The 26,974-nt window shown below is 50.1% G+C and overlaps 4 protein-coding genes and 1 long non-coding RNA gene across 11 annotated transcripts in view; 2 read left to right on the top strand and 3 right to left on the bottom strand.

Annotated features, from left to right (window-relative positions):
- The window catches only part of LOC111074912, a 43,713-nt gene extending 31,287 nt beyond the window's left edge, over window positions 1-12,426 (top strand). The window contains 9 exon segments of the mRNA XM_041593198.1: window positions 4,965-5,657; window positions 5,660-6,713; window positions 6,778-6,972; window positions 7,641-7,806; window positions 7,880-8,033; window positions 8,105-8,250; window positions 8,319-8,532; window positions 10,008-10,891; window positions 10,929-12,426. Coding sequence (XP_041449132.1) covers window positions 4,965-5,657; window positions 5,660-6,713; window positions 6,778-6,972; window positions 7,641-7,806; window positions 7,880-8,033; window positions 8,105-8,250; window positions 8,319-8,532; window positions 10,008-10,891; window positions 10,929-12,224 — 4,802 coding nt within the window. The 3' untranslated portion in view covers window positions 12,225-12,426.
- Window positions 12,397-12,988, bottom strand: LOC111074913. Its single transcript, XR_002607873.2, has 2 exons — window positions 12,630-12,988; window positions 12,397-12,571 (listed from the first exon to the last, which is right to left on the bottom strand). It is a non-coding gene; the product is annotated as an uncharacterized LOC111074913 (long non-coding RNA).
- A 796-nt stretch (window positions 12,989-13,784) lies between these two features.
- Window positions 13,785-24,501, top strand: LOC111074916 (late embryogenesis abundant protein ECP63). Of its 3 annotated transcripts, XM_022367901.2 has the most exons (4): window positions 13,785-14,034; window positions 15,723-15,734; window positions 23,340-23,522; window positions 23,581-24,501. In XM_022367901.2, the coding sequence occupies exons 1-4, from the start codon at window positions 14,016-14,018 to the stop codon at window positions 24,069-24,071; spliced, it is 705 nt and encodes a 234-aa protein (XP_022223593.1). In that variant the 5' UTR covers window positions 13,785-14,015; the 3' UTR covers window positions 24,072-24,501. The 3 variants fall into 3 exon arrangements, with proteins under 3 accessions (XP_022223593.1, XP_022223595.1, XP_022223594.1); XM_022367903.2 differs by lacking the exon at window positions 15,723-15,734; XM_022367902.2 differs by lacking the exons at window positions 13,785-14,034; window positions 15,723-15,734 and adding an exon at window positions 23,167-23,270.
- On the bottom strand, window positions 16,058-18,079 carry LOC111074915 (chloride intracellular channel protein 6-like). Of its 3 annotated transcripts, none has more exons than XM_041592887.1 (3): window positions 17,867-18,079; window positions 16,401-17,805; window positions 16,058-16,355 (listed from the first exon to the last, which is right to left on the bottom strand). In XM_041592887.1, exons 1-3 carry the CDS (start codon window positions 18,032-18,034, stop codon window positions 16,213-16,215), a joined length of 1,716 nt encoding a protein of 571 aa, XP_041448821.1. In that variant the 5' UTR covers window positions 18,035-18,079; the 3' UTR covers window positions 16,058-16,212. The 3 variants fall into 3 exon arrangements, with proteins under 3 accessions (XP_041448821.1, XP_041448822.1, XP_022223592.2); XM_041592888.1 differs by having other exon boundaries at window positions 16,058-16,542; window positions 16,588-17,805; XM_022367900.2 differs by having other exon boundaries at window positions 16,058-17,805; window positions 17,867-18,078.
- On the bottom strand, window positions 18,680-20,609 carry LOC111074914 (uncharacterized PE-PGRS family protein PE_PGRS54). Of its 3 annotated transcripts, none has more exons than XM_041592889.1 (3): window positions 20,424-20,609; window positions 19,323-20,349; window positions 18,680-19,202 (listed from the first exon to the last, which is right to left on the bottom strand). In XM_041592889.1, the coding sequence occupies exons 1-3, from the start codon at window positions 20,562-20,564 to the stop codon at window positions 18,742-18,744; spliced, it is 1,629 nt and encodes a 542-aa protein (XP_041448823.1). In that variant the 5' UTR covers window positions 20,565-20,609; the 3' UTR covers window positions 18,680-18,741. The 3 variants fall into 3 exon arrangements, with proteins under 3 accessions (XP_041448823.1, XP_041448824.1, XP_022223591.2); XM_041592890.1 differs by having other exon boundaries at window positions 18,680-19,010; window positions 19,371-20,349; XM_022367899.2 differs by having other exon boundaries at window positions 18,680-20,349.
- Window positions 24,502-26,974: the final 2,473 nt, after the last annotated feature.

Below are 26,974 nucleotides of genomic sequence, written 5' to 3'. Positions count from 1 at the left end.
GGTGGGGAGTTCTTCAGTTCTGCAACTCCTCCTCCTCCTCCTCCTCCTCCTTGGGCTGGAGTGCAAAGTGCAACAGCGCTGGCTGCTCCTCCCGTGAAGTGTCGCATGCCAGGACAGCACAGAGCCGGGCACAGTGTGCCAATGTCTGACAAAATACTTGAAGCAGAACATTTGCAGATCAAACACACGAATAAATATAATTGGGAACCCAAGAGCAGAATTAAAAGCATTAATAATGCTAATTTAAATAAGAAATTTAACTCTTATTCAGGCAGCTAATTGCAAGTCAAAGTAAGCCCATTTCCAATAGTTATATTCTTGCTTATGGTTCAGCTCGAGCCACTGTGCTGTGCTGTGCGCTGCTGCAAGTTAATTTAGAATCAGCAGCAGTCAGCAGCAGCAGCAGCAGCAGTCAGCAGGCCATGTTTTATGCGATTTTAGCACTTTTTAGCCTTGGCATGTTTCGGCGTGGCCTGCTCGTGGGCCTGTGCTGTTTAATGGATGTCTGCCCCATGGAATTTAGCACGTTTTGCCATGCCCCCATGCCCCCATGCCGCACACCGCTCCGAGGAAAACTAATATGCCAGGTCTGCTAGGCCTGTCCGTCTGTCTGCCTGCCTGCCTGCCTCTTGGCCAGGCCGTGTGACATTTATGGCTTCCCCCCCCAGCTCTGGAGTCTCTCTGTTTGAGTCGAGCTCTGACTCTGGCTCTAGCTGTGCCTGTGTGCCTGTGTGCCTGTGTGCCACAGAGCTCTGTCTTTCACGTGCAAATATGAACAAGATTTATAACTTTTTGGCGGCGACATTTTCCTAGATTTTTGTTTGCTGCCGCTTTAAAAGGATTTCACTTTTCGCTAGAAATGCCAAAGGAGCCACAGCCAGAGTCAGGCACTAAAAGCAAAAGTTGCCAAGTTGCTGTTTGCCAATGCGTTGGCCTGGATGAGCATCGCAGGCGCATCCACATCCACATCCACATCCACTCAGCGTTGGCAGGAAGGGGTGGCCGGAGTGTCGGTGGTGTGGTGTGTTGGTGGTGCCATTTAAGTGCCTCTGATCCATGGCCAGGCGGGCAAGCAGACGGCCCAGACGGCGCAGACAGGCGGCAGCGGATCTCTCACTGGGCTAAAAATAAAATCCAAATCTGTATGCCGCACTCCATGAGGCAGTCGCAACGTGCAGCATTTTTATGCTCCTGCGTCTGAAAAGATTCGCTCAATTTGAAAAGAATTTCCAGCCTATTTTTGGCGGAAAGCAGTGGAAAGCGGAAACGTTGGTTAATCCCCCAAACAAATCATAAATGGGAAATCATAAAGGGAACATTATATGCAGGAGATCTGCTTGGAAGGATAAGCCACATTTTATCCAAAGATTCCCCCGCGCTCTGAGCGTGGAAATTCTCCTAGTGAGTAGATCAATGTTTGCGAGTTATTGAACTCTTGGAATGCTGCCCCGTGATTGATCGTGTTTGGATTTGCTTTTTCCACGCGTTTTTTACGACTTCCTGGCCATTTTCTGAGCACTTTTCCACCCACCCACATGTGTCCTAGGGCCCATGTGTGGGCCACGTTGTGCCGCCCCACTGCGCGTGTGGATTCTGCTTCCGTTTTGCAGCGTCAAAGATTCGATTCGGTTGGGTTTCGTCTCTTACTTTGGGCGTCTTATCGGTGCAGATGTGGCTGGGTGCCCGAGTCGAGTCGTCGCATTGAATAACAACTTAATTGGCAGTTGCAAAATGATGCGTGCCCATAAGCCATGAGCGCTTGGGACACGTCTGGTGGCTGGCGCACAGTTCACTTCGTTGGTTGCTTGATAATGGTAGGCAGTGGCCCGGCCCCCACACCACACCACCCCCTACCACCAGCATTTACCTAAACAACAGACAAACGATGGCGCCAGGCCAGGCCAGGCCAAGCCACAGACAGACTGAAATGCCGATTAAAATATCAATTGCCAGACGACAACGATATGCGGACACCGCGCTGGACACAACGACGATGACGATGATGATGATGGCGACTAAGCGCATTAATTTAACGCCATCAACAGCTGGCCAAGACGTTCGGCGTTCGTCCCAGAGGGTGGGTGGGGCGGCAGAGATGCTCAATGCATAAATAAAATGTCATCCGCTGGAGAGGTGCAGCATTTGAACGATTCCAATTCCGATTCCAATTTCGATTTCGATTTGGGTGCCCGTGCCCGTGCGGCAGCTCCGCAGCCAGCTCCGATAGCCATCGGACAGCACTTTCCCCTGCCGCTGCGCATAATTCAATGTCGCGACTGCGACTGCGACTGCGACTTGCACTTGGCTTATAAATCAGGCCCAGACGACTGGCCAACATCTTGTCAACACCGTCGCCGCCGCCGTCGCAGCTGTAAGCTGCAAGCTGCATCTTCTGCCTGGTACGAAACGGACCTGGATGACCTTTGGGCGCTGCGCTGATATTTTTAGCCACAATCGCGTAATCTTTAGCCAGCGCGCCTTTGGGGCCTTATGAAATTGTGTCAGCTCTGCCATAAATTGCCAGCTTTAAGAGCTGCTCCGCTCCGCTCCGCTCCAGGTGTTGGGTTGGGTTCGTGCTGGAGCGGGGACAGGGACAGGCACAGGGACAGGACACCTGAAGCCAGTCTGTGGCTGGACTTTGTCGCTGGGGCATTAAAGGGATTTGGATTTGGAAAATGAAACCAGACAACACTTCAACCTCTCCGCATTGTCATAGCTGCCACCCCTCCTCGGTCCCTCCACCAAACCGACTCGGTTTCTGTTTCCGTTTCTGACGTCCCTGACACCCTTTCTGGCCATGAGCCGGCTGCTGGCTACTCCAATTGCAAATTGCAAAATGACAGAGAGCCGAGCCGCACTCTGCATTGTTTTCCCCCGCCCGTGCGACAGGCCTGAGCTGAGGAATTTGTTGCATATTTCAGGCGGAGATCGACGGCCAGATTAGTGGATGGATACCCCAGCAGACGGTTGGGGGCTACGGCTACGGCTACGGTTCGACTACGGCTTTGCCATAAATAGCTGGAAATAGTCGGCACAGCTGTTGGCCTTTAATTAAATGCTCCCCCGGCAAGTGGCAGCGATTAGAGTCAGCAGAGAGAGAGAGAGACAGAGGAGAGAAGGAGAACCTGTCGGCACAGCAGCCCACGGTTCGGCAATTAAGCAAAACGCTCTGCTCTGGCTCTGGCCATTTAACTGGGTCACCATGGAGGCAGGAGTACGCTCCAATCCAGCCCAATCCGATCTATTGGCTGCTGCTGCTGCATGGATGCCTGACTACGTTCGAGTGGATGTAGCTGCGACGGCCCACGCATGCGCAGCGCAGCCCCTGCAAAATAATCAAACAAAATGATGGAAAATTAAATGTACAAATCATGTTTACGACTTGTCGTCAGTCGGTACCAGTACCCAAAAAGACGGGCTATGAGGCGGGCAGACTCGAAAACTGCCAGACAGGAGAGCCTCTCAGGTTTGTCAGTGGGCGTGGCACTACTCATGCAAACTAATTGTTGTTCGTGGCGTTGCAAAATGTTGCCCAACATGCTGCCAACACAGCCAACACATTTGCCTGCCCTGTCCTGTCTCTGCTCTCGCGCTGGATGGAGCCCAAGTCCGAGTCCAAGTCCGAGTCCGAGTGCGAGTGCGAGTCCGAGTCCGAGTTGCAGCCACATTGACACCATTCGCAATTAGAAGAAAAAGTGCCCCGTCGGCTACTGTGCCGCAGTGGCACGCAGGATGGAGGCTATGGCTATGCTAATACGAGTGGAGTAGATTCTAAATAGCTGGGAAACCAGCTCTGGCCTGGCCTGGCCTGTTGTGGCTTGGCTTGGCTTGGCTTGGCCTGGGCCATTTCTATTGCCCGGTAGCAGAGCAGCCGAGCAACGTGGGCCGCGAGGCACACACAAGTTTTGTCTTTGAAACTTAATTGCTGATTTGCTCCAGACCAGCTGGAGGGGGGTGTGCAGGGGGGGGAGAGGCTGTTAGCTTAATGTGCCAACAGATAATCACAGCCACCGAGGCCACAAATGAAGATGGATGCCGAGTGCAGAGCGCTGAGCGCTGAGAGAGATCCCAAAGGAATTCCATTCTTATTTATAGAATATTCACGATCGTGAGCCGATTTCCATGGGCAGGGCAGGGCAGGGCAGCAATTTGCAGTCCTTTGTCCCCTCTGCCAAAGGAAAGGAGAGGAAAGGAGAGGAACGGGAACAGCAATCGTTAAAGCTGCTTCAAGCTCTATTGACTATTGACTGACGCGATCTATAATTTATATATCAAGAGCATGTGTGTGTGTGTGTGTGTGTGTGTGTGTGCTGTCGATAATGTTATTAAATCCACAGTTGTGAGCGCTTTTGATTAATTGAAGCATTTGTGAGAAATGATGAGCAGGCTTTGGAATGTTCATGCCAATTGCCTGTTGCATGGTTGCCATGGATGCCATGGTTGGTTGCATGGCCTGCAGTCTGTTGCCTGTTGCCTGTTGCTGGCCTCTTACCTGGCTCTGCTGTGGTTTTGGCCATGTTGCGTTGGCATATCAATTCACATGTCAGGCCGCCCCGCCAGGCAGGCAGGCAGGCAGCCAGTTGGCCAGTTGGGGCAACCTACTTATTTATGCAGCAGACTTGGTCTGCTTGGTCGTGGCCAGAACCCGCTCGCTGCCTGCCGCTGCCTGCCGCTGACTGACTGATGGCCACATTCTGACTCTGCGGCCTCTGAGCGGAGAGCCGGAGAGCCGTAGAGCGGCCGCATCCTGGGGCCAAACAACTCAATACATCAGCCAGCCGTCTGTTGGCGGTGCCCGTGCCCCGGCATAATTCATTTTACGCAGCAAAAATTATAGCAAATATCGTAAAAATTATGTATTCTGTGACTCGAGCGTTTCGAGCGTTAGACACACAGCCCACACAGTCCACTCTCCACTCTCAGCACTTCAAACTGCAACTAACAATCTCTGATCTGCGTTTCAGGTAGCACCACAGAGCTGGCACCTTCGCTGCTGGGCATCTACGACACATTGACGAACAGCCTGGCCGCCGGCGCGGGCGTGGCAGCTCCCACTGTGACACACGAGACAAAGAGCCAGGCACAGGCACAGGCACAGCTCCAGCCTCTGGTTCAGTCCAAGACCAACAGCAAGAGTGGCGAATCGACGCCCAAGAGGAGCAACAGCAGCAGCAGCAACAGCTCCACGTCGAGCGGCACGAGCGTCTCCACCAGCGATGATCAATCGGCCAGCTACTCGCTAAGCGCCTCCGGCTCACAGCTTGCAGCCAGCGTCCGTGCCCCGCATCTGGTGGTGGCCGGTCTGCGGGACGAACCGGATGGGGCACAGCTGAGCCGCCTGGTGGTGCATCGGCGACAGGAGCTGGGCAGCAGCAACAGCAGCCTCGCCTCCAGCGGCAGCCGACGCGGCAACAATATCCGCATCCTCTCGGCCAACGTGCACCGCATCATCACGCACTCGGACGCCGAGCCCGTGGACGCCATTGACATTGAGGCACTGCAGCAGCAGCAGCAGCAGCCGCAACAGCAACAGTCATCCCCGCAGCTATCCCAAAGGAGTCCCACGCAGGGACGCTACATCAAGACAAGCACCAGCAGTGGCGGAGGAGGAGGACATCCGCCGGTGGCCACGTCCACGCCCAAGCTGAAGCTCTCCCACATCCCCTGTCCAAGATCACGGGCAAGCTGTCCACGCAGGCGGGCCACGAGCTGGTGGCCACCTTCGACGCCAGCAACGAGTACGTCAACTCCCTGACCTTTGCCGCCTCCGAGAAGGCGCGAAAGCCCCAGCCAGCGACGCCCTCGGACGAGGACAGGACCCCCACCAACAGGAGCGTCCCCGGCACCCCGTTCCACTTTGAGGGCAACCCCTTCGCCCCGCGCAAACTGACGCTTCCCCGCTACGATTCCCAGCAGAGCATCAAGCTGATCGAGATGGAGCAGCTGGCGGCCACCAGTGTCCAGCTGCAGCACGCCCAACCCTCCACGCCAGCCACGCCAGCCACGCCCTCCACGCCTGTGCGGCCCAAGGAGTTTGTGTGCAGCGAGCCGCTCAGTCCCGTGGATCTGGTGCACACGATTAACTTTGACCTGGTGACCCAGCACATCGAGCGGCTCACCCTGGCCGATCTGGGTGCCAACGAGGGGCCGAAGGCGGAGCTCATCGAGGCCGTAAACAAGCCGCTGATCAGCAAGCCGCTGGTGAGGAGCTCCTCGGCCGCCTGTTCATCAACGATCAGCAGCTCCCCGCTGCTGACCTACGCCCGCACCAAGAGCCTCAGTGCCAAGGCCTCGACCCTGGGCGCGGGTGTGCCGCTGAAGCTGCCCACGGCCGAGCAACTGGCGGAGCTGGAGGAGGCCAACAAGCTGTCCGCGGAGAGCCTGGATCGACTCACCGACATCAAGCCAAAGTTTGCCGCCCGCCTCAGCGAGCTGGCACGGCTCAACAACCGCCCGCTGTCGTCCTCCTCCATCTGCTCCACCTCGTCCAGCTCCAGCTCGGGCTCCGATCAGCTGCTGCACGGGAAGCACGCGGCCACCTCGTACCTGGCCAGTGTGGAGAGTCTGGCCGAGAGCGAGAACGAGCTGGGGGATCCGCATCATCCGCATCATCCGCACCACACGGTGGCCATGAGTGTCCTGGAGCGGGCCAGTCTGGAAATCATTGACTCGGAGCGCAGCTTTGTCGAGGATCTGGGCCAGGTCATCAAGGGGTGAGTTATCTATGTCCTGTGATGTGTCCCTGGGTACCAATCGGAAATGTTTTCCCTGCCCTAGATACCTGCTGGACTGGAAGGAGCGCGCCTGTCTGCGCGTGAACGAATTGCAAATACTCTTTGCCAACATTGAAGAGATTTACGAATTCAACTCGATGCTGCTGCAGCGACTGATCAACTCGGGCATGGAGCCGGGCAGGATCGCCAGATGCTTCATAGATCTGCGCGATGGCTTTGATGTGTATACAACCTATTGGTGAGTCCGCCTGCAGGGGGGATTTGGATGTTCCCTCTACATTCTCCCAGTTCTATTTTGTGCTCTTCTTCTCCGCTCTGTCTGATTCCACTGTGACCACAGTTGACCTCTTCCGCTCGCTGTGATTGGGGGGCAAGCCACTGCTTTGACCATCGCTGGCTGGCGTGTTTGCTGGATCTATGATACGATGGCGGCCAAGAACGGTAACGGCGGCCACATGATCTCGATAGCAGCCTGGCATGGCATGCCATGGCATGACGATGACGATGGCGATGGCGATGGCAAGCAACCTCTTTGGCAGTCCAGGCACGCCATGTTCCATTTAAACGCCTGACGTTTGCCCCAAACCAAAGCCGCTGATCTGCTGCGCTGTTGGGGCTGTCAGTGCCAATTTGGAGCCAAGCGAGGGCACAGAGTTTGATGGCTGGAGTTTGATTTGTCGCCCCGAATGACACAGCGGCATATATCATCCGTCTGCTGGCCTGCTCCTGTCCTCCCACTCGTCCCACTCGTCCCACTCCCCACTCTGGCACAGCTGATTTTAAAGTCAAATTTCATGTTCGCCTGATGAAGACCTAAAGCGCTGGCTTTCCCAGCGCACATGAATCGCCATAAATCTTTGCCATTCACTCACTCACTCTACGAATATGTCATTCGCTCCCCCGCAGCACCAGCTACCCGGAAGCCATCTCGCTGCTGACCAAGCTGCTCCAGGCAACGCACACGAACTCCCTGCTGGCCTCCACGCAGAAGATGCTGCAGCACCGCCTGCCCCTCGGCTCCTATCTGCTGAAGCCGGTGCAGCGCATCTTGAAGTACCATCTGCTGCTCGACGTGAGTACGAAGCAAGCGGAAACGGGGGCACTGACTGACAGTTGATTGTCTCTCTCTCTTTTGACATTTACAGAGCCTGCGCAAGCACTGCGATGTGAAGGAGGTGGCCGAGGCGTATGCGATCATGCGCCAGGTGGCGCACAACATTGACCAGGTGAAGCGCAAGCAGGAGCAGCAGAGCCGCGTCAAGGAGCTCTCGGGCATACTGGACGGTTGGCTCGGACCGGGTAAGTCCTCAGACAAGCGAGGGCAGAGCCCATCCAGGAAAAGTGCTAACTTTTACTTTGGCAATCCCCAGAGCTGACCGTGTTGGGGGAACTGCGCCAGGAGGGCCTCCTAATGGAGCAGCACAACAAGCCGCGTCTGGTGCTGCTCTTCGCCACCATGCTGATCATCACCAAGCAGAAGGAGGACGGGCGTCTGCAGTTCAAGACCTACATACACGTGAGTGGACCGGCCTCCTTTTGGCACTGCCACCAGTATGTGAACCCACCCTCTTCTCCCACCCACAGCAAAACAATCTGATGCTGAGCGAACACTTGCCCGGGGAGCCGACCAGCTTCTACGTCATACCCTTCGATGAGCCGCGCAATCAAATCAAGCTGACGGCCAGGAATCGTGACCAGAAGCGTGTCTGGACGCAGCACATTAAAGGTGTCATGCTGGAGAAGCTTGACATACCGATGCGTGCCAAGGAGCTCGTCTATCAGCTGGGCAACGAGGAAGGTGAGCGCACTCAGTCCTCAGTGGCTGCTGCTGCTGGGTTAGCAATAGTCGCCGCTAGTCTCTAAGGAGTCTAGTTTTTGTTGCTGTTTGTTTTGTTTGTTGTTGTTTGTTGTTGTTGTGTCGCTGTTGATGTGGCCGAAACACTTAACGATTTGGATTTGGACCGGGAATGGAAATGGGAATGGGGCAAGATGATGAAGTGCCTGCGCCTGCGCCTGCGCCTGACGCTACAGTTATGTGTGCACATGCGGGTACTTGCGCCTGCACTGCACTGCGCAAGTCCAGCCATAGCCATCAAGTGTCTGTTCCTTTCTCGCTGTGCACTTATGATTCGCACGCTCCAGCTAAAGTGACATAACCAAGTGGCAGGAGAGTCGTCGTTAGCAGCAGAGATCTCTCCGCTGTGCTCCGTCTCTGTCTCTGTCTCTGTCTGTGTCTGTGTGTCTGTTGGCCCTGTTGCCTTTCCCCCAAAAATCGTGCCAAATCTGTCGACGCCTCGGCGGCAAGTTGATTTATTATTTATTTCTGCCCCGATGTAGGCACATTTTAATTGCAAATTTCCCGGGCACTACTGTACCTACCTCATCAGCAAATAGACTGTGTAAAGATCGTCAGCTGTTTCGGTCCACATCATATGATGCATAATGTAAATGTACTTTTGTTTTTTGGTGTCGTACATTAATACTAATTAGTTAGTTAGTTAGTTAGTTAGTAAGTTAGTTAGTTGAGGGTGGCTACTACTCGTATTTATGTCGATCTGAATTAACCCCACTCTATACAAATGCCATATGTTTACCGTTGTAGTACTACCAGTGATGCATTCTAAAACTAAACATCCCAAAACAAAGAAAAGAAAACTTTGATTAGTTTTTAAGGGTGTGTTCTATGGCTAAAACCCCCCCACCCCGAGACTGAAAACCGAAAACCGAAAAACCGAAAACTGAAAACTGATCTAGCCGCTATCTACTCGTAATTTCCTACTACTACAACACACCAAATGCGATCAGAACTAAATTGAATTGACAACCAAACCAACTGCTATAATCTATAACTATGAATCCGAAAAACAAAACCCAGTACATACTGTTTAACCATCCTAACTGTAATCGTTAGTCGTAATCGTAATCGTAGTAATCGGTACCGTTTATGGTCGTTTATCGTTTATCGCTTATCGTTGCTGGTATCGAGAGCCCAGTAAGTATCACGAGATTCGTATTTCTAGTTGGCTGTGTTAGCTTTAATTGGAATTGGAACTTAACACGCTCGGGGTCGGGTCTGTATGTTGCATGCATCCTAACCCACATTCGAATCGAACCCACTTAACTCTAGTCTAATCCAAGTCACTGACTGCATGGACTGCCAGAATCAAACCCCTCCCCCTCACTGTTGCTTGTCCCACGCCCGCTCTCACTGCCACCCGCCCATCACGTCCTGCGTTCAGTTTAACCCATTGACTAACGAAGGCTCTCCCGCAGATCGCACCCCAGACCGCAGCACCTGGAAGTGGAGCCTGCACTCCAGCAGCAACTCCACGCCCACGTATCTGGAGCGTCGCAATGCCTGTCGCCGGAGCGAGATCCGACAGCGCAACTCCAAGGGCAAGCGCAAGACGGTGAGCAACTCCACCTCCTTCGACAGCTCCTTCAATGAGTCGCAGGAGCTGGACCCAAACCAGAGCCAGAGCCAGGAGCAGGAGCCCAAGGCCTCAAAGCCCGCCAAGCCGCTGTCCCGCAACAACAGCCTGGACGACACGGCCCTACAGAAGCTTGCCGCCGCGATGCGGTACCGCAAGCGGGATGGAGCTGCATCTGGATCCGGCAAGGATGAGATAAAGTCCCAGTCCAAGGAGGCGTGCAAGTGCAGTCGGCAGGAGGATCACCCGGAGCGGGCGGATCAGTGTCTCTGCATTTTGCGGGATCAGCGCAGTCGCAGCGCCAAGTCGCAGTCGCCAGTGTTTAGCTACAAGGCGCTCAAGGAGCGCAGCAAGTCCGTGCCACGCATCGGTGGCTTCAGCCTGGACGAGGAGGCAGAGCAGGATCTGGAACAGGAGCAGGAGCACGACGATGACAGCGCCGCCTCGTTGAGGGGCAGCAAGCCCGATCTGAGCGAACGCAAAGCCAAGGCCAGGGGCTTCTTCGAGGTGAAGCAATACAACCACAAGACCATGCCCAAGCGGATAGCCACACTGAAGAAGCAGCGCACCAGCAGCAAGAGCTGCTCCAAGTTCTACATGGATCTCAGCGAGTTCGACAGCAGCAGTTCCACCGTCCTGAAGATAACCGAGTCCACGGAGGAGCTGCGGCCAGAGCAGGACATAGAAATGGCCAAGGAGGCGGAGGAGGACGTTGAACGAGCCGCCGTCCGATGTGGTGGACCACGATCGGGACCACGATCAGGATCAGTATTATGGCAACCAGGAGCTGCTGTCGCCCGCGGAGAAGTCCAAGCGTGATGCCCAGATTGTGCTCGATCTTCTCAAGAACACCAAGGAGTTCGAGCGCATCTACAACAAGCAGCAGAAGCGACGCGAGAGTCCCGTCAGTCCCATCAGTCCATTGTCGCCCAGCCAGGATCTCAATCGAGTGCCTGCCCTGCCGCCACGCCCACCGTCTCGCTCGCCTCCGCCCCTGGAGCTGGAGCTGGAGGATCAAGCCAAGCGGCAGGCCAGCGAGCACGAGGAGCCCATCTACGAGACGCTGCTACGCAACGTCCACGTCCCGTACAAGTTCTCCCCCGTCCTGGGACGCGCCAAGTCCGCTCAGATGCTGAAGAAGCGAAGCAAGTCCGCGTCGGGCGGCCCGCGTCCAGAGTCGGATTACGTGACTCTGGTCTACTCGCCGGAGGGCGTGCTCCAGAGGGTGGGCGAGGAGGCAGTGCAACGGGACAGCTGCAGCTCGGATGCCACCAGTTCCAGCTCCTCCTCCGGCTCCACCCTGAAACGCGACAGCCAGAGTACGGTGATCAATCTGTGCCTGGAGGATCCAACGACCGCCCTCTACGCCCGCCCCATACCAAAGAACCTAGTGAAGCGCCTGCTGAGCAGCGTCAACGGCGAGGGTGGCCCCAGCCACGAGAACGTGTCCAATTCGGAGAGCTCCCTGCTGCCGCGTGCCCTCAAGTCCATCGACAACCTGACCCTGGCCTTTGGCCGCTCCAACCGCCCGCCGGAGCGACGCGTCTCCGATGTTAGCGAGATGTGCCGCCAGAGCGTGCTGCATCGGCAGGGCAGCGAGGCATTGGGCGAGCGCATGGCCCACGTCGACTACGCGGACCCCAAGACCCTGTTCAGCCTGATGGCCATGGTCAGCTCGGAGCGGGACTCGGTCTTCTCGCTCACCTCCTCCTCCAGCGACAGCATGTGCGAGCAGCAGCGCAAGCGGTCCGTGGCGGATCCGCTGCCCACCAACTTCGAGTACGAGCGGCAGGTGGAGGACAGTCTGGAGAACGACTTCCGCGACTCGGCCATTTACAGCGACGACAACGAGAGAGACCTCAGGCGACCCAGCAGTCCTCCTCCGCCGCCTCCGCTCGGGCCACGCCCCTCCCCACCACCGCAGATAGCGCCAAAACCATCGAGGGAGGCCGTGCAGGAACTGCTGGCCCACCAGCACCAGCTCAAAAGAGGAGTCATCGTCTGTCAGTCGGCATCGCGCAGCTGGGTCCTCCAGCAGATCGAGAACTTCAACAAGTAGGATCCAACAGGACACAGGACACCACACCCATTGCCATACCACACAATTCCTTTGTAACATCTATCTGTACATAGTCCTAAGTGTTTGTTTGATACATAGGCGATTGCACAGGCAATTGCTAATCTTAGAGTTACTGCCCTTAGTCCTTAGACTGTTTTATATATGCCGTAGATTGTAGCAGAGTCATTTAATAAACAAGATCTTAATCACATATGTCTCTGAATTCGGCGTGGGTAAGAACTGAACTTAAATTGATGGACATCGAGAAAATCCTGAGGATCATCAGTTTCGTTGCCAAACACTCGATGTGGGCCTTTGAAAAAATTCTTATATGTGGGCGGTCCCCACTTGGGAGCAAAGTAAATGATTAAAATGTGTATTCATTAATTAAGACGCACTACTTACCGGACGGTAGCCACTGGGGGCGAGGCCAAGGGAGTTTTCAAGCAGCAGCAGCAGCAAATAAACACAAAACAGGAGGAACATTTTTGTAAATCAGTACAGGTCACTTGTCACTTGGCGCAATGAATTTATGTACTAGATCTTTAAGAAAGCGTAACGCTTAAGTATATTCCATATTCGACATGGTTCTTCTAGCCCAGCCATGACTAATTTAATTGCAGAAACTGCTGATATTCTCTGATTTCTGAATTCCGGCCACTCTGCAATGGCTGGAAAGGAGTTAAAAATATTTAGAATTGACAACAGAAAGCAAATTCTTTCGTGGAGTTGTTTTAAATCCAGCTTCGCTGGATCTGGCAACGTCTGACAGTCTGGCAACGCTTCGAACGGTTACTGACAAAAGCTCGCCGGCATGACGAGTTTTTTTTCTCTTCTTCTTCATTTTTGATGAGTTTTTTTCTCTTCTTCTTCCTTTTTGGCGAGTTTTTTCTTCTTCTTCATTTTTGATGAGTTTTTTTTTTGGCCTGTTAAATATGTTTTCGAACTTATGTTATGTTAAGTTTTCAAACTTATGTTGTGGGCAAAAATCACAAAATATCATGGTATGGCAGCACGAGTCTGGCAACGCTACAATACGACGTCACATTCGTTTTATGTTGTTTTTGTGTGAACCTTAATATGTAAATAATCCAATAAAAAGGACTTCTGAAAACCTGCTAATCTTGTAAAAAATTTATGTATCTATCGGATAAAATTATTTATTTAGGGCTGAGAGTCTCAGCTAGCTAGTAATATTAAACGGAATATCAAAATCGAGGAATATAAACGTTTGAAAAAAACAATCGATACTATCGTAATAGTATCTTTTGTTTCGTAAAAAACAAAACTCCAAATAATGGATAAAAAATATAATAGCCACTGATAAACATACAAATTAATCAAACAAACATTAAATTTATAAGTTTTTATTTCAAATGAAAAGAGAAGGAACTGCCGTGAAAAAATGATGATTGATTGATGATGGGTGCTGGGACCTGGTTAGTGGTAGAGGCTAGTAGTAAAATATCGATACTATCGATAGTGCCTTCAAATGGTTTGACACCTCTAGGACACACTCAACAAATCCAGCTAGATTTACTTGCATTTAGAGATGGCGGCACATTTCAAAACGGCAAGATAGAGAGTAAACAGCTAGCAGCACAACAGAAAATAGTGGCTCTCGTCGAATACGGACGGTGTAAAAATAAACGCGCTTCGGCACCAAATTCCAAAAATATCGTTGACCGCAAATAAAACTATACAATACCGAATTCGATCAAATAGAAGCCAAAGCGAGGCAACTAATTAATTCCGACTTAAAAACCAAATCACACAGCAAAAGAATCCAACATGTTCAGCTCGATTTCAGGTAAAGGAAACTCCATTTGAATGGCTGTGAAAGTTGCCAAATTAGAAATCCAAAGTTGTTATAGTATATGTACGACTGCATATACACACATGCATATATAAGTATGTATATATATATGTATGTTTCTACGTTTCTAAATATACGAAAATGTATGTATGTATGTATGTGTGTGGAGTGAATTAATTTGAATGGTGAGACAACAGACCAGGGTTAAGTTAACCTATGACCCGCATTCCATTCCAAGCGGAGGAGGAAAAAGTGACTAAAAATTACATCATCACCAAGGAGTTGGAGCTGTGTGGCCGCTGGGATCTATGTGGGTATGGGAACACATATGTGTGGGTGGGTGGGGCTTGGGGCGTGTTCGATCCGATAGCAGTAGCAAAAACAAAAATTTAATTGTCCCGCTACCGTGGCTTGGCTCTTGTGATGATGATGATGATGATGACGATACGACGTGGATGTGGATGATACGTAAGCCAATTATGGCGCAGTTTATATGCAGCCCCTTGAGAACTATAAGTTGCTCTTCGCTCAGACACAACCCACACCCAAAACGATGATACATACATACATACAAACATATAATTATAGCTGCCCAGATACATGCAAAGACTGTTCCATCTATAGGCTAATATATACATATACTTTGTATCTGTCGGGGCAGTTTTTAGTTATGTTTTATGAGATTTCTTTTGGAATTTATATACATATATATGTACATGTATCTGTGCAAATGGATTCAATATTTATGTTCTTTGAAGTGGGTGCAAAAAAAATCAAATCAAAATCAAAGACAAGTGGAACATGTTAATGTGTATGTCTGTTTCCGTTTTTTGTTTTTATACCCGTACTCAAAAAAGAGTTAAGGGGTATATTAGATTTGTGGTAAAAGTGGATGTGTGTAACGCAGAGAAGGAAACGTTTCCGACCCCATAAAGTATATATATTCTTGATCAGCATCAATAGCCGAGTCGATATAGTCATGTCTGTCCGTCTGTCTGTCTGTCCGTCTCGATGAACCCCTGGATCTCAGAGACTATAAGAGGTAGGGAAACCAAATTTGGTTTCCAGGCTCATGTGATATCACACTGCTACAAGTGTATTTTAAAATTTTTCCCGCCCCCTTCCGCCCCCACAAAGAACAAAAATCTGTGGCAGGCACATTTTTAAAGATGCGATAAAACTAAAAGCGCAGTATCGTAGAGAATGCCCATATCTACCAGATTGCCGAATCTGAATCAGATCGGATCATAATTATAGCCAGAATGAAGAAATTCATTTTCAGTTTTTCCCTCCGCCTCCCCCTGCCAGAGACTCTGACATTGTAGATGTAGATGTAAATAACAGATGTAGCAAAAAAATGCTAAAAAAATTTTAATTCTAAAATTCTAAAAAATCATAAGCTCAAAAATGTATATACTGACTGAGTACGGGTATAAGTAGAGTCGCGTCCCCAGAAGCGACTCACACGTTCCTTCTCTTTTTTTTTATTTAATAATTATTCAAAAGATTCCACTTGAGAACAAGAAGAAACAAAATAGAAAAGAAAAGAATTGGTTTGTGTCTTTTGGCCAGTACATAATATATTATCGTATACGCATGTATATGTATTTCCTTCATACATATATACAATATATAAATTTGTATTTATAAATATTATCTGCTCCCACTCAATGCAAAAACAGATGCATCGAAATGTAAGTAGCGCCCGATCTATCGATCTCTCTTGATCTCTCCAACTCTCGAACATTACACAATGCCAAGAACTTAGTTGATAATTTAGATCATGTCTAGACTCTAGACTCTAGACATCCCTCACCGACTGCGTCGTAGTTTAGTTCAATAGTTCATAGCTCGGTAGTTGCATTCCAACACCCCCAAATACTCGTACTACTGCATGCCACACGAAACATTCCTCCAATGCAACCCTGCAGCACCTGCCCATCCTCCCACAGCGCGAACACCTTCCTCCCGATCCCCACCTCAAGATCAGTTGCAAGCTGCAATCTCTCTCTCTCTCTCTCGCTCGCTCGCTCTCTCGCTTGCCTCACTTTATTCCTTTGAAAACTCAATCATATTTGTATGTATATTCATCGATCACTTAGATTACTAGACATTCGCTTCAGTGGTTCCGTGGCTGGGCGGGGGTGTGGTCTGGGGATCGGGATTGGGGTTTTATGCAGCTGCTACAGTCGTTTCCTCTGCCCCTTCCGGTTTCGCTACATCGCCTTCCACGGCGGCAGTGGTTTCGGCGCCTTCAGGCTGGGCGCCCGCACCACCCTCAGCTTCACCGGCGGCAGCAGTGGTTTCGGCACCACCTCCTGCTTCAGCTTCACCGGCGGCTGCAGTTGTTTCGGCGCCACCTCCTGCTTCAGCTTCACCGGCGGCTGCAGTTGTTTCGGCGCCACCTCCTGCTTCAGCTTCACCGGCAGCTGCAGTTGTTTCGGCGCCACCTCCTGCCTCAGCTTCACCGGCGGCAGCTGTGGTTTCGGCACCACCTCCTGCCTCAGCTTCACCAGCGGCAGCTGTGGTTTCGGCACCACCTCCTGCTTCAGCTTCACCAGCGGCGGCTGTGGTTTCGGCACCCTCAGGCTGGGCACTCGCACCACCCTCGACTGCACCAGCGGGTGTGGTTTCGCCACCTTCCGGCTGGGCACTCGCACCACCCTCGCCCTCGACTGCACCGGCGGCTGTGGTTTCGGCACCTTCCGGCTGGGCACTCGCACCACCCTCGACTGCACCGGGGGCTGGGGTTTCAGAACCTTCAGGTTGGGCACTCGCACCACCCTCGATTGGAGCTGCGCCTGTGGTTGCGGCACCTTCAGGCTGGGCACTCGCACCACCCTCGATTGGACCTGCGCCTGTGGTTGCGGCACCTTCAGGCTGGGCACTCGCACCACCCTCGACTGGGCCAGCGGCTGTAGTTTCGGCACCTTCAGGCTGGGCGCTCGCACCACCCTCGACTGCACCGAGGGCTGTGGCTTCAGAACCTTCAGGCTGGACGCTGGAAATACCCTCAACTTCACCCTCGGGACTTGGGGTTTCACCCTCCGGCGACGACTTCTCATCACCCGCTGGAGATTCACTTCCGCCAGCAAGTTCGGCATCTTCAGACGAAGGGGCTTCTTTTTCAGCTTCATCGCCGGTCGGACCCTCGTCGATCTGTTCCTCCTCTGGGACCTCAGGTGCCGGGACATTCGTATCTTCTGGCTCTTTTCCAAGCTCCTCCTCCGCCGCCGCCTCAGCGCTCGTTTCCCCAACCTCCGCTGAATTCGTATTATCAATCGGCCGCGAATCGCTTTCCATACCTTCCTGAACGCTCCCTCCCTGCTTGTCTCCTTTTGCTGGGTCGTGGTGGAAGTGATGCAAGTGCTCGTGGCTGTGCTGTGTATTGGGGTCCGCATCTCTCGTTGGCTGGGCGCACTTCTGGGCGGATTTCTCGCAGATAAAGTACTGCTTCTCGAGGCAGTTGTCGTCGGTGACCACGGTGTTGTTCACGCGCAGCCTCACCTCCAGACAGTCGTCCAGATTGGAGCGATGCGTCGGCTCCACCATGCCCTTGTCCCCCAGATAGCGGACCATACGGCCATTGCTGATGTAGGTGAATCGACCCTCCGCCTGCAGGTCGTTGCCCCCGAACCAGTAGTCCTCCATGTTGCCACGCGTATTCAGGAAGCTGAGCACCGCTTTGTAGTCCTCCGGACTGCCCAGATCCGCCAGATTGAGACCCTTACGCAGGCAATTGTTTTGGGCGCCAAACCAGTTCATCTGCGGATTGGATGCACATGCACTGAGTCACTAATCTTCCCCCGAAGCTCCGCTCACTCACCTTCTTGACGGCGAAGTAGTAGCATCTTCCATTCAGCTGCCTCAGATAGGGCTTCCCGCAAGGACCCTTATGAGACGCTTTCTTGTCCTTGGTGCGCTTGCTGCCGCACAGAACTTGATCGGGATAGGCAACGATCAAGGTCAGTATCACAATTTGAAGAATCCTCATGGCTGCATCTGCCGCCTGTCCATCCAAACTGTACACTTGCGTGCCGACTCCTGTTCTATTTATACCCTCTTGAGGCCGTGACCCGCAGCATTAGCTGCGAATCGGAAACTGTCACTTTGATTGGGTCCTACGACCATTCCGCTTGATATCGCATGTCGAGCGAATCGATCAAATGCAATTGGACGTGCCGACCCTCAGTGGTTCCGTGGTTCAAGGGGTCACTCGGTCCCCGCTGCCATTCACATCAATCTGAGTTGAATACTCTATGGAGATGCTGCTGTCTGCGGAGAGTTTTCTTGGAAATATCAAATAAGAATGCTGAAAGAACTTCTCTAAAAGTGCCTTAAAATACGCATACAATCTGCAGAATAAATGGAAGCGAAGAAAAGATTTTATTCCATGCGGAAACATTAAACTCGCATTAAACTCTCTCAAACTATATCCAATTGCATTGTTCATTGTTTTATTTTGTGATTCCAACACTCAATGATGATCATAGATGCTCCTACAGTCTCCTAACACTGTCTCCTACTACTGTCTCCTACTGGTATTCCATTTCATTGATTTAACAGATATTTCTAAGCAGTCTTTTTGCAAGATCTTTTCCCCAAGATCAGCCATAGACACAGGGTTCACATGAAGTACTTTGGCTCAAGGATTTTGGATTTTATTTTAGAATGATTTAATAGAACAGAACTGAATTTATATTAGATTATGTGATGCATCGCTGCTAGGGGTGCTCGTGCTGCTGGGCCTTCAGCAGGCGGCGCCTCTGCAGCTTCTCCTTCGGCCGCTGGCGTGGCTTCTCCTTCGGCCGCTGGCTTGGCTTCTCCTTCGGCTGCTGGCGTTGCTTCTCCTTCGGCCGCAGGTGCTGCTCCGCCTTCTCCCGCAGGAGCTGCTCCGCCTTCTCCTGCAGGAGTTTCTCCACCTTCTCCCGCAGGAGTGGCTCCGCCTTCTCCCGCAGGAGTTTCTCCACCTTCTCCCGCAGGAGTGGCTCCGCCTTCTCCCGCAGCAGTTTCTCCGCCTTCTCCTGCAGCAGTTTCTCCACCTTCTCCGGCAGGAGTGGCTCCACCTTCTCCCGCAGGAGTTTCTCCACCTTCTCCCGCAGCAGTTGCTCCGCCTTCTCCGGCAGGTGTTTCTCCGCCTTCACCCGCAGGAGTGGCTCCGCCTTCTCCCGCAGGAGTTTCTCCACCTTCTCCTGCAGCAGTTTCTCCACCTTCTCCCGCTGGAGTTACACCGCCTTCTCCCACTGTTGTAGGTTCTCCATCAGCCGCTTTCGTGGGTTCGCCTTCACCCGCAGGAGTGGCTCCGCCTTCTCCCGCAGGAGTGTCTCCACCTTCTCCCGCAGGAGTGGCTCCGCCTTCTCCGGCAGGAGTTGCTCCACCTTCTCCCGTAGCAGTTACTCCGCCTTCTCCCGCCGGAGTTTCTCCGCCTTCTCCGGGTTTAGTTTCTCCGCCTTCTCCGGGTTTAGTTTCTCCGCCTTCTCCGGCTATTTTTTCTTCCCCTCCGGCTGCTGGCGTAGTAAGTGCACCTTCTGCCGCTGTAGTACCTTCTCCTTCGCCCGCTGGAGTGCTTGGTCCAGCGCCTGTTTCCTGATCTTCGCCGCCTGATGACGTAGTACGCCCCTCGGCCATGTCCCCTGGCTGCATTACCTCTTCAGATGCAGGGGATGCTTCGGTGTGAGCTTCAGCTCCGCCCCATGGTGGAGGCTGGCCGCCCGGTGGTAATTCTGCATCTGAAGGCATCTCCTGCATCGGCGTGGGAGAAGAAGCTTGGAGGTCGTCGGGCAGGTCTGCAAACTCGACAGCACCCTCCGAGTCGCTGCCGGCATTCTCTCCCGAGCCGCTGCCAATGGGCGGGGTATCGTTGGCATCCACCTCGTCGTCGCCGGCGCTGTCGCCAATGTCGTGATGGAAGTGATGCAGATGCTCGTGGCTGTGATGTTTCGGCTTGGCCGCGTCGCCTGTGCCCTCGCAGTAGCGCTCCGAGCAGATGAAGTACTGCCGCTCCAGGCAGTTGTCGTCGGCCACCACTGTCATGTTTGAGCGGATGCGCACCTCCAGGCAATCGTCGCACTCCGAGTGCTCCGCGGGCTCCACGATGCTGTAGTTGCTGAAGAAGCGCACCAGGCGCCCGTTGCTGATGTATTGGAAGCGGCCCTCGTGCTGCAGGTCGTTGCCCCCGAACCAGAAGTCCTCCGTGTTGCCCTTGGAGCTGAGGAAGTCGATGGCTCCATAGAAATCTCTTGGGTTGCTCAGATCGGCCAGAGTCAGGCCCTTGCGCAGGCAATTGTTCAGTGCGCCATGCCAGTTCATCTGTGGATGGATCGCATGGGATAGTTAAGTGGTGGGTAAGCGGTGGTCTCTGGCGCTCCATATTGCCTTCTTACCTTCTTCACGGAAAAGTAGTAGCACTTGCCATTGATCCGCCTCAGATAGCGGCGGCTGCAGCCGGTGGCCGAGCCCAGGACCTGCTCCCCGGGAAGGGTGGCACTCAGCACAACCACGAGTGCAGTCAGTAGATGCTTCATGTCTAGAAGGAAGGGAGACCTTCCTCGGCGCCCTAGTCACTGTGCTCTGGCCGCTGGCCGCCCTCCTGTACTTATATCCTCCCCTAGCGTGGAGCATACCCGGAATGCATTCGCCATGCAGCCAATCAATTTGCAGTCTTATCTGGCTGCTGCACTTGCCGAGGCCCCCTAATGGCCAGCGTAATTCAATTACCTTCACCCACCCATGCTCCGTTAAGATTGCTTACGTACATTGCATGGGGCAATGTCGCGGCCTAATTTGCTGCCTCGTTTGTGGGTCAGGTTTAGGGTCAGTCAATTCAATTGAGAGTATTCGTTGTGCGACACTCGAGACCGCTGGCCAACTTGAAGTGCTGCTCATGAGAACTGAGAGAACTGTTCGTAATAGAATCCCACCCATCCACCGTTGAGGAGAACAAGTGACGTGAGATGATTCCCTTCCCGTACTCAAATGACTTCAGAGTCATGCTACTCGCATTACTCATCCAAAAGAGTTTTCGTTGCCCTTGGCTCTTGGCCCTTGGCCCTTGGCTGGTTTATTGATTTACTCGTACCGTAGCTTTTCGGGGCCATGACATCAGCCGTCAATTGTCCCTGGGAATCCTGAGCCAGCCAGGACACACTTCGTTTGGCCCTGTTGCCAGCTGTTGTCCCCGACTGACGTAGACGACCTTCGACAATGTGGATGACGCCTTGCGGCGCCCAACAATTGATTGGGCGTGCGAATTCCGTTCGCCGCTAGTGTTTGTATCTGAAAACTTATCCATGTATCTGTATCTCGATTTGTGTTTGTATCCCCGACATGACATCATCAACAACAAAAACAAAAACATCAGCAGCAGCAGCACCACCACCAACAGCAGCGAGCTTCATCGATTCGTATGCTTGGAGCGGATCTGGGACGGGACTACACTACTCTTTTTTAGGCATCCAGAACTGGTGTGGAACGTGATTCCGCAGACCTCAAATCGCAGTTACTCATAGATACTCGTATTCACTGGCATCTGTATATGTCTATGTCTATGTATTCGTTTGGGTTGCGCTTGAGTGTGCGCTCGTAGCCAACTACAGGTTTTCCACTATAATAAAGCTTCTGCGCATTATCTGCGGTACGAGAACATCAACAACAAAACAAAACCAAACCAAAAGCCACATCTGTGAGGCTGTGAGAGTCTGTTAGCATGGCTCATGGCATTGCCCCTGGGCCCTGGGCTATGCTGTTCGTTTCTGCCGTTCTAGCCGGTTTTTTATATATATTCTTTCATACATATATTGACCACATACTGCCACAGTATCCAACCCAAAGCACAACAATAAAATGTATCGTAAAGGCGGAGTATTACGCAAATGTTGAGACCGACAGAGTGTGAGTTCTACGTATGAAAATATGTGAGTGGCTGCAGCGAATACAAATTTCTTTGCCAAGAGTCAGAAACTATTCGATTTTGTTGCCTTAATATATTTATTGCGTTTTAAATTAAGAGCACACTTTGCATATTTAAATTTGAATTTAATATTTAATCCCAAACCTAGCATCGAAAAACGCATGACCCATCGGCTATATAATCCCTCAATTTATCTTAATTAGTTATGAGTATAATAGATGAGAAATGCACGCACTTTTCTTCTCGTAATCTTTAGATATTTTACTGTATCTTAATTTCGCTCAATGCCACCCCGTTCGTTTTATTAAAATTAAACCCATTCTGAGTTGAAATTTGGACACCATCCCCACGCTTACAGCTTGCTCCTCTGAAATTATGCCAAAGCCAAAACTTTTCGCACAATTTTCAGCCTCCTTGGGAGCGTGTTGATCATTAGATGCTTATTGAAAGCGCCCCAAAATCTAAATTATGTGGAAATTAACCGAGTGGCAAAAGTGAGAGAGAAGCCATTAAAGTATCTCTGTTGAGGGTGGAAATAATTGAATTGGCCCATCTACGAGTATAAACACATTCCTGAACCGAACCGAACCGAACCAAAATCGCAAGCACAAAGCGTGAAGAATAGTTTCAGAACCGAAGGCGAAATCATTTAACGGACCACCATTATGACATCACATACTTTGAATTATTCAAATATTTGTGTTTTGTTTTCTTTTAATACGATAATGCATATACATATGTATGTAGAACCAGTACATAGACAAAGGAATTCTCTTGTACGAGCCAGAGGAAGGCTTCCGTTTGCGGTTCAGACTACAGGCCACAGACTACTCGTACTATAATGGCACAATGTTTCTATTTCAGTGAACGCACACGTCATTTGATGTGAATGGAATGCATTCGGGGGACAGCGACAGCTAAAAGTGTTGCCGCTTGTTAATTTCTATTAAATTACAAAATATGAATTCGTGGTGCTGACTGATGTGTTTTAAAATTTAAAATTGACGACATGCCGCAAAGTGCGCATTACTGAAGCAAACTGTCACTCGTAGACTGCGAGTAAATCGTAATAACGTAATCGATTCGGATTGGTAGTCGGTCATGGAAATCGTTCATGCTCGACTTAAAAATAGCTTTGCTTTGTTTAAGTTTCGGCAATTACCAGTCTGGAATCTGAAATCTGGAATCTTGAACCTGGAATCACAAACATCGGATCTGTAATCTGATTAGAATCAGGCTATAAATTATAATTGGCGACAGTTCAGAGCTTAGTTTTCATTTAGAAGGCCTCTCAGCATGTTTCCTAGTCGCCAAAATCAAAGTACAATTCAAATCTAGTTCCATTCTGCATTGGCTGTTCGTAATCGTAACTTTCTCGATCTCTTCACAGCCTCGTTGAAGAGCATTGGCGACAAGACCGCCAGTCTGTTCAGCAAGAAGAAGGATGAGGCTGAGAAATTGGCCAACGACAAGGCTGTCGAGGCTCAGAAGCTAGCGGAGGAGCAGGCCAAGAAGGTTGGTCAGTCCGTGCAGCAGACGAAGAACGAGGCCGAGCAGTTGGCCACGAGCACAGGTAACTTTTAAATTACTTTTTTTAATGCAGATCTCCTGCTAACAATACTTTTTCTTAGCCAAGGATGCTGCCGCTCTGGCCACCGCCGAGGCCCAGAAGGCTGGACAGGCGATCGATCAGGGTGTCAATCGCGCTGCTGGAGCTGTCAACCAGACCAAGCAGGCTGTGGATAACACCGTCCAGCAGGCAAGTGCCGCCGCCCAGAACTCCAAGCAGGTGGCAGCCAACATTGCCGATGCTTCGCAGCGCGCAGCCGCCAATGCCGTGGATCAGACCAAGAAGGCAGCAAACGACGCCATCAACAAGAGCGTCAAGGCCGCCGAGACCGTGGCCGACCAGAAGCTGAAGCAGGCTGAGGGTGCCATCGATGGGGCGCTCAAGCAGACTAGCCAGGCGGTGGACCAGAAGCTGACCGAGGCCAACCAGTACGTTGATCAGAAGCGCGGAGCAGCTGAGAAAAGTTTCCAAGAGGCCGCCAGCCACGCCCAGGAGAGCGCCGGACAGCAGGCTACCCAGCTGCTGGGAAAACTCAGCCTGGCCCCCAAGTAGATTCTGTCTGCCCATCCCACAATATCGGCAGCCCAAATAATTTCGTGTGTATGTAATTAAACAAGAAAATGCTTTAGAAACAAAAAGGAATTTGCTTCAACGTAACAAGTGCCAGCAATGTGATTGCTAAATCCTCAATTTAAATTGAAATACAGATATTTTTGGATTACTTTGCAGCTTTTGCTATGAACATTTCACCACATTTCTATCTATCTATATACTATTACCTACAGAGTGTAATTAACGTTTCCTTTGTTTCTTTTTCGAAAATTTTTGTTACTTTGAGGCATTTGATATATTTTATATATACGTACAGTAACGAAGATGATTTATGCTTTTAATATACGTATATGTATTCTGTTTATGTAGAAATGTATGATTAAGTACTTTTAACTTTTGCACAATACATTAAAAATGTGTGTTTAAACAATTCCTGTCTACTATTCTGTCATTTGTTTGTTCTACGAAATATGATTATTCTGGGGGGTGGTCTGGATATTTTGAGTATTGAATTTCGCGGCTAAACATTGAAAGTCGTTAAACATCAGCTTTTATTTGACAGCGTTGCCATATCGTTGAAAATCGTTCTCGAATGAGCTTAAAACGTTTAATTTCCAGTTTGAATTTAATTGTGCCAAACTATTTAACACCGGTACTGAAATACTACATGTAGGGTAAATACAATCGTGTAGATGTATGAGCAGAGTGGGTGGTGGTGGGAAATAAATACAATATATAATAATAAAAATAAAAAAATGTTATTTGTTTGATTTTTTTTTAAATTGCATATTTACATATGTATAAATACATATGTATGTACATATCGCTAATTTAGGCAGGTTTCTTTTATAAAGTACATATTGTGCCGTCGGCTTTCGACTTTGCAACTTTGTCAATAAATTTATATAAATTTATGGCAGAAAACCGTTAAATTCCAATCTGAGATACCAGGTCGCTGGTTTTTTTTTAATTTCTCGTTTTTTCTTTTTCCTCTTTGTACATCGTTGCTCTCTTTTTTCGATTGAAATTCTCTCATTTTCTGAAATTAAAAAAAACCAGCGACCTTCTGCTGATTTCTGTTCGCCTGGTATCACAGCTCCTAATTTAACGGTTTTCTGCCATTTGAGCGGTGGAAAGTGGAGGCAGAAAATGAGAGAAATTAGATCGACACAAGAGAGCAACGAAATACAAAGAGAAACACGAAAAAACGAGAAATTAAAAAAACCAGCGACCTTCTGCTGTTTTCTGTTCGCCTGGTATCTCAGATTTGAATTTAACGGTTTTCTGCCATTTGAGCGGTGGAAAGTGGAAGCAGAAAATGAGAGAAACTAGATCGAAAAAAGAGAGCAACGAAATACAAAGAGAAACAAGAAAAAACGAGAAATTAAAAAAAACCAGCGACCTTCTGCTGATTTCTGTTCGCCTGGTATCACAGTTTCGAATTTAACGGTTTTCTGCCATTTGAGCGCTGGAAAGTGGAAGCAGAAAATGAGAGAAACTAGATCGACACAAGAGAGCAACGAAATACAAAGAGAAACAAGAAAAAAAGAGAAATTAAAAAAAACCAGCGACCTTCTGCTGATTTCTGTTCGCCTGGTATCACAGTTTCGAATTTAACGGTTTTCTGCCATTTGAGCGGTGGAAAGTGGAAGCAGAAAATGAGAGAAACTAGATCGAAAAAAGAGAGCAACGAAATACAAAGAGAAACAAGAAAAAACGAGGAATTAACAAAAACCAGCGACCTTCTGCTGATTTCTGTTTGCCTGGTATCACAGTTTCGAATTTAACGGTTTTCTGCCATTTGAGCGGTGGAAAGTGGAAGCAGAAAATGAGAGAAACTAGATCGAAAAAAGAGAGCAACGAAATACAAAGAGAAACAAGAAAAAACGAGGAATTAACAAAAACCAGCGACCTTCTGCTGATTTCTGTTTGCCTGGTATCACAGTTTCGAATTTAACGGTTTTCTGCCATTTGAGCGGTGGAAAGTGGAAGCAGAAAATGAGAGAAACTAGATCGAAAAAAGAGAGCAACGAAATACAAAGAGAAACAAGAAAAAACGAGGAATTAACAAAAACCAGCGACCTTCTGCTGATTTCTGTTTGCCTGGTATCTCAGATTTGAATTTAACGGTTTTCTTCCATTTGAGCGGTGGAAAGTGGAAGCAGAAAATGAGAGAAACTAGATCGAAAAAAGAGAGCAACGAAATACAAAGAGAAACAAGAAAAAACGAGAAATTAAAAAAAACCAGCGACCTTCTGCTGATTTCTGTTCGCCTGGTATCTCAGATTTGAATTTAACGGTTTTCTGCCATTTGAGCGGTGGAAAGTGGAAGCAGAAAATGAGAGAAACTAGATCGAAAAAAGAGAGCAACGAAATACAAAGAGAAACAAGAAAAAACGAGAAATTAAAAAAAACCAGCGACCTTCTGCTGATTTCTGTTTGCCTGGTATCACAGTTTCGAATTTAACGGTTTTCTGCCATTTGAGCGGTGGAAAGTGGAAGCAGAAAATGAGAGAAACTAGATCGAAAAAAGAGAGCAACGAAATACAAAGAGAAACAAGAAAAACGAGAAATTAAAAAAAACCAGCGACCTTCTGCTGATTTCTGTTCGCCTGGTATCTCAGATTTGAATTTAACGGTTTTCTGCCATTTGAGCGGTGGAAAGTGGAGGCAGAAAATGAGAGAAACTAGATCGAAAAAAGAGAGCAACGAAATACAAAGAGAAACAAGAAAAAACGAGAAATTAAAAAAAACCAGCGACCTTCTGCTGATTTCTGTTCGCCTGGTATCTCAGATTTGAATTTAACGGTTTTCTGCCATTTTAGCGGTGGAAAGTGGAGGCAGAAAATGAGAGAAACTAGATCGAAAAAAGAGAGCAACGAAATACAAAGAGAAACAAGAAA

The sequence above is a fragment of the Drosophila obscura genome, unplaced genomic scaffold (assembly GCF_018151105.1).
Source record: "Drosophila obscura isolate BZ-5 IFL unplaced genomic scaffold, ASM1815110v1 contig_186, whole genome shotgun sequence".
NCBI classification, from domain to species: domain Eukaryota; kingdom Metazoa; phylum Arthropoda; class Insecta; order Diptera; family Drosophilidae; genus Drosophila; species Drosophila obscura.
This window is presented reverse-complemented; position numbering and strand designations above follow the sequence as displayed.

Coding starts and splice junctions, on each gene's coding strand:
- LOC111074916 (XM_022367901.2), top strand. Junction 23,523..23,580: donor GCAGTTGGCCACGAGCACAG/GTAACTTTTAAA, acceptor ACTTTTTCTTAG/CCAAGGATGCTGCCGCTCTG.
- LOC111074915 (XM_022367900.2), bottom strand. CDS start 18,034: ATGAGGATTCTTCAAATTGTGATACTGACCTTGATCGTTGCCTATCCC. Junction 17,806..17,866: donor ACTACTTCGCCGTCAAGAAG/GTGAGTGAGCGG, acceptor TCCAATCCGCAG/ATGAACTGGTTTGGCGCCCA.
- LOC111074914 (XM_022367899.2), bottom strand. CDS start 20,564: ATGAAGCATCTACTGACTGCACTCGTGGTTGTGCTGAGTGCCACCCTT. Junction 20,350..20,423: donor ACTACTTTTCCGTGAAGAAG/GTAAGAAGGCAA, acceptor ATCCATCCACAG/ATGAACTGGCATGGCGCACT.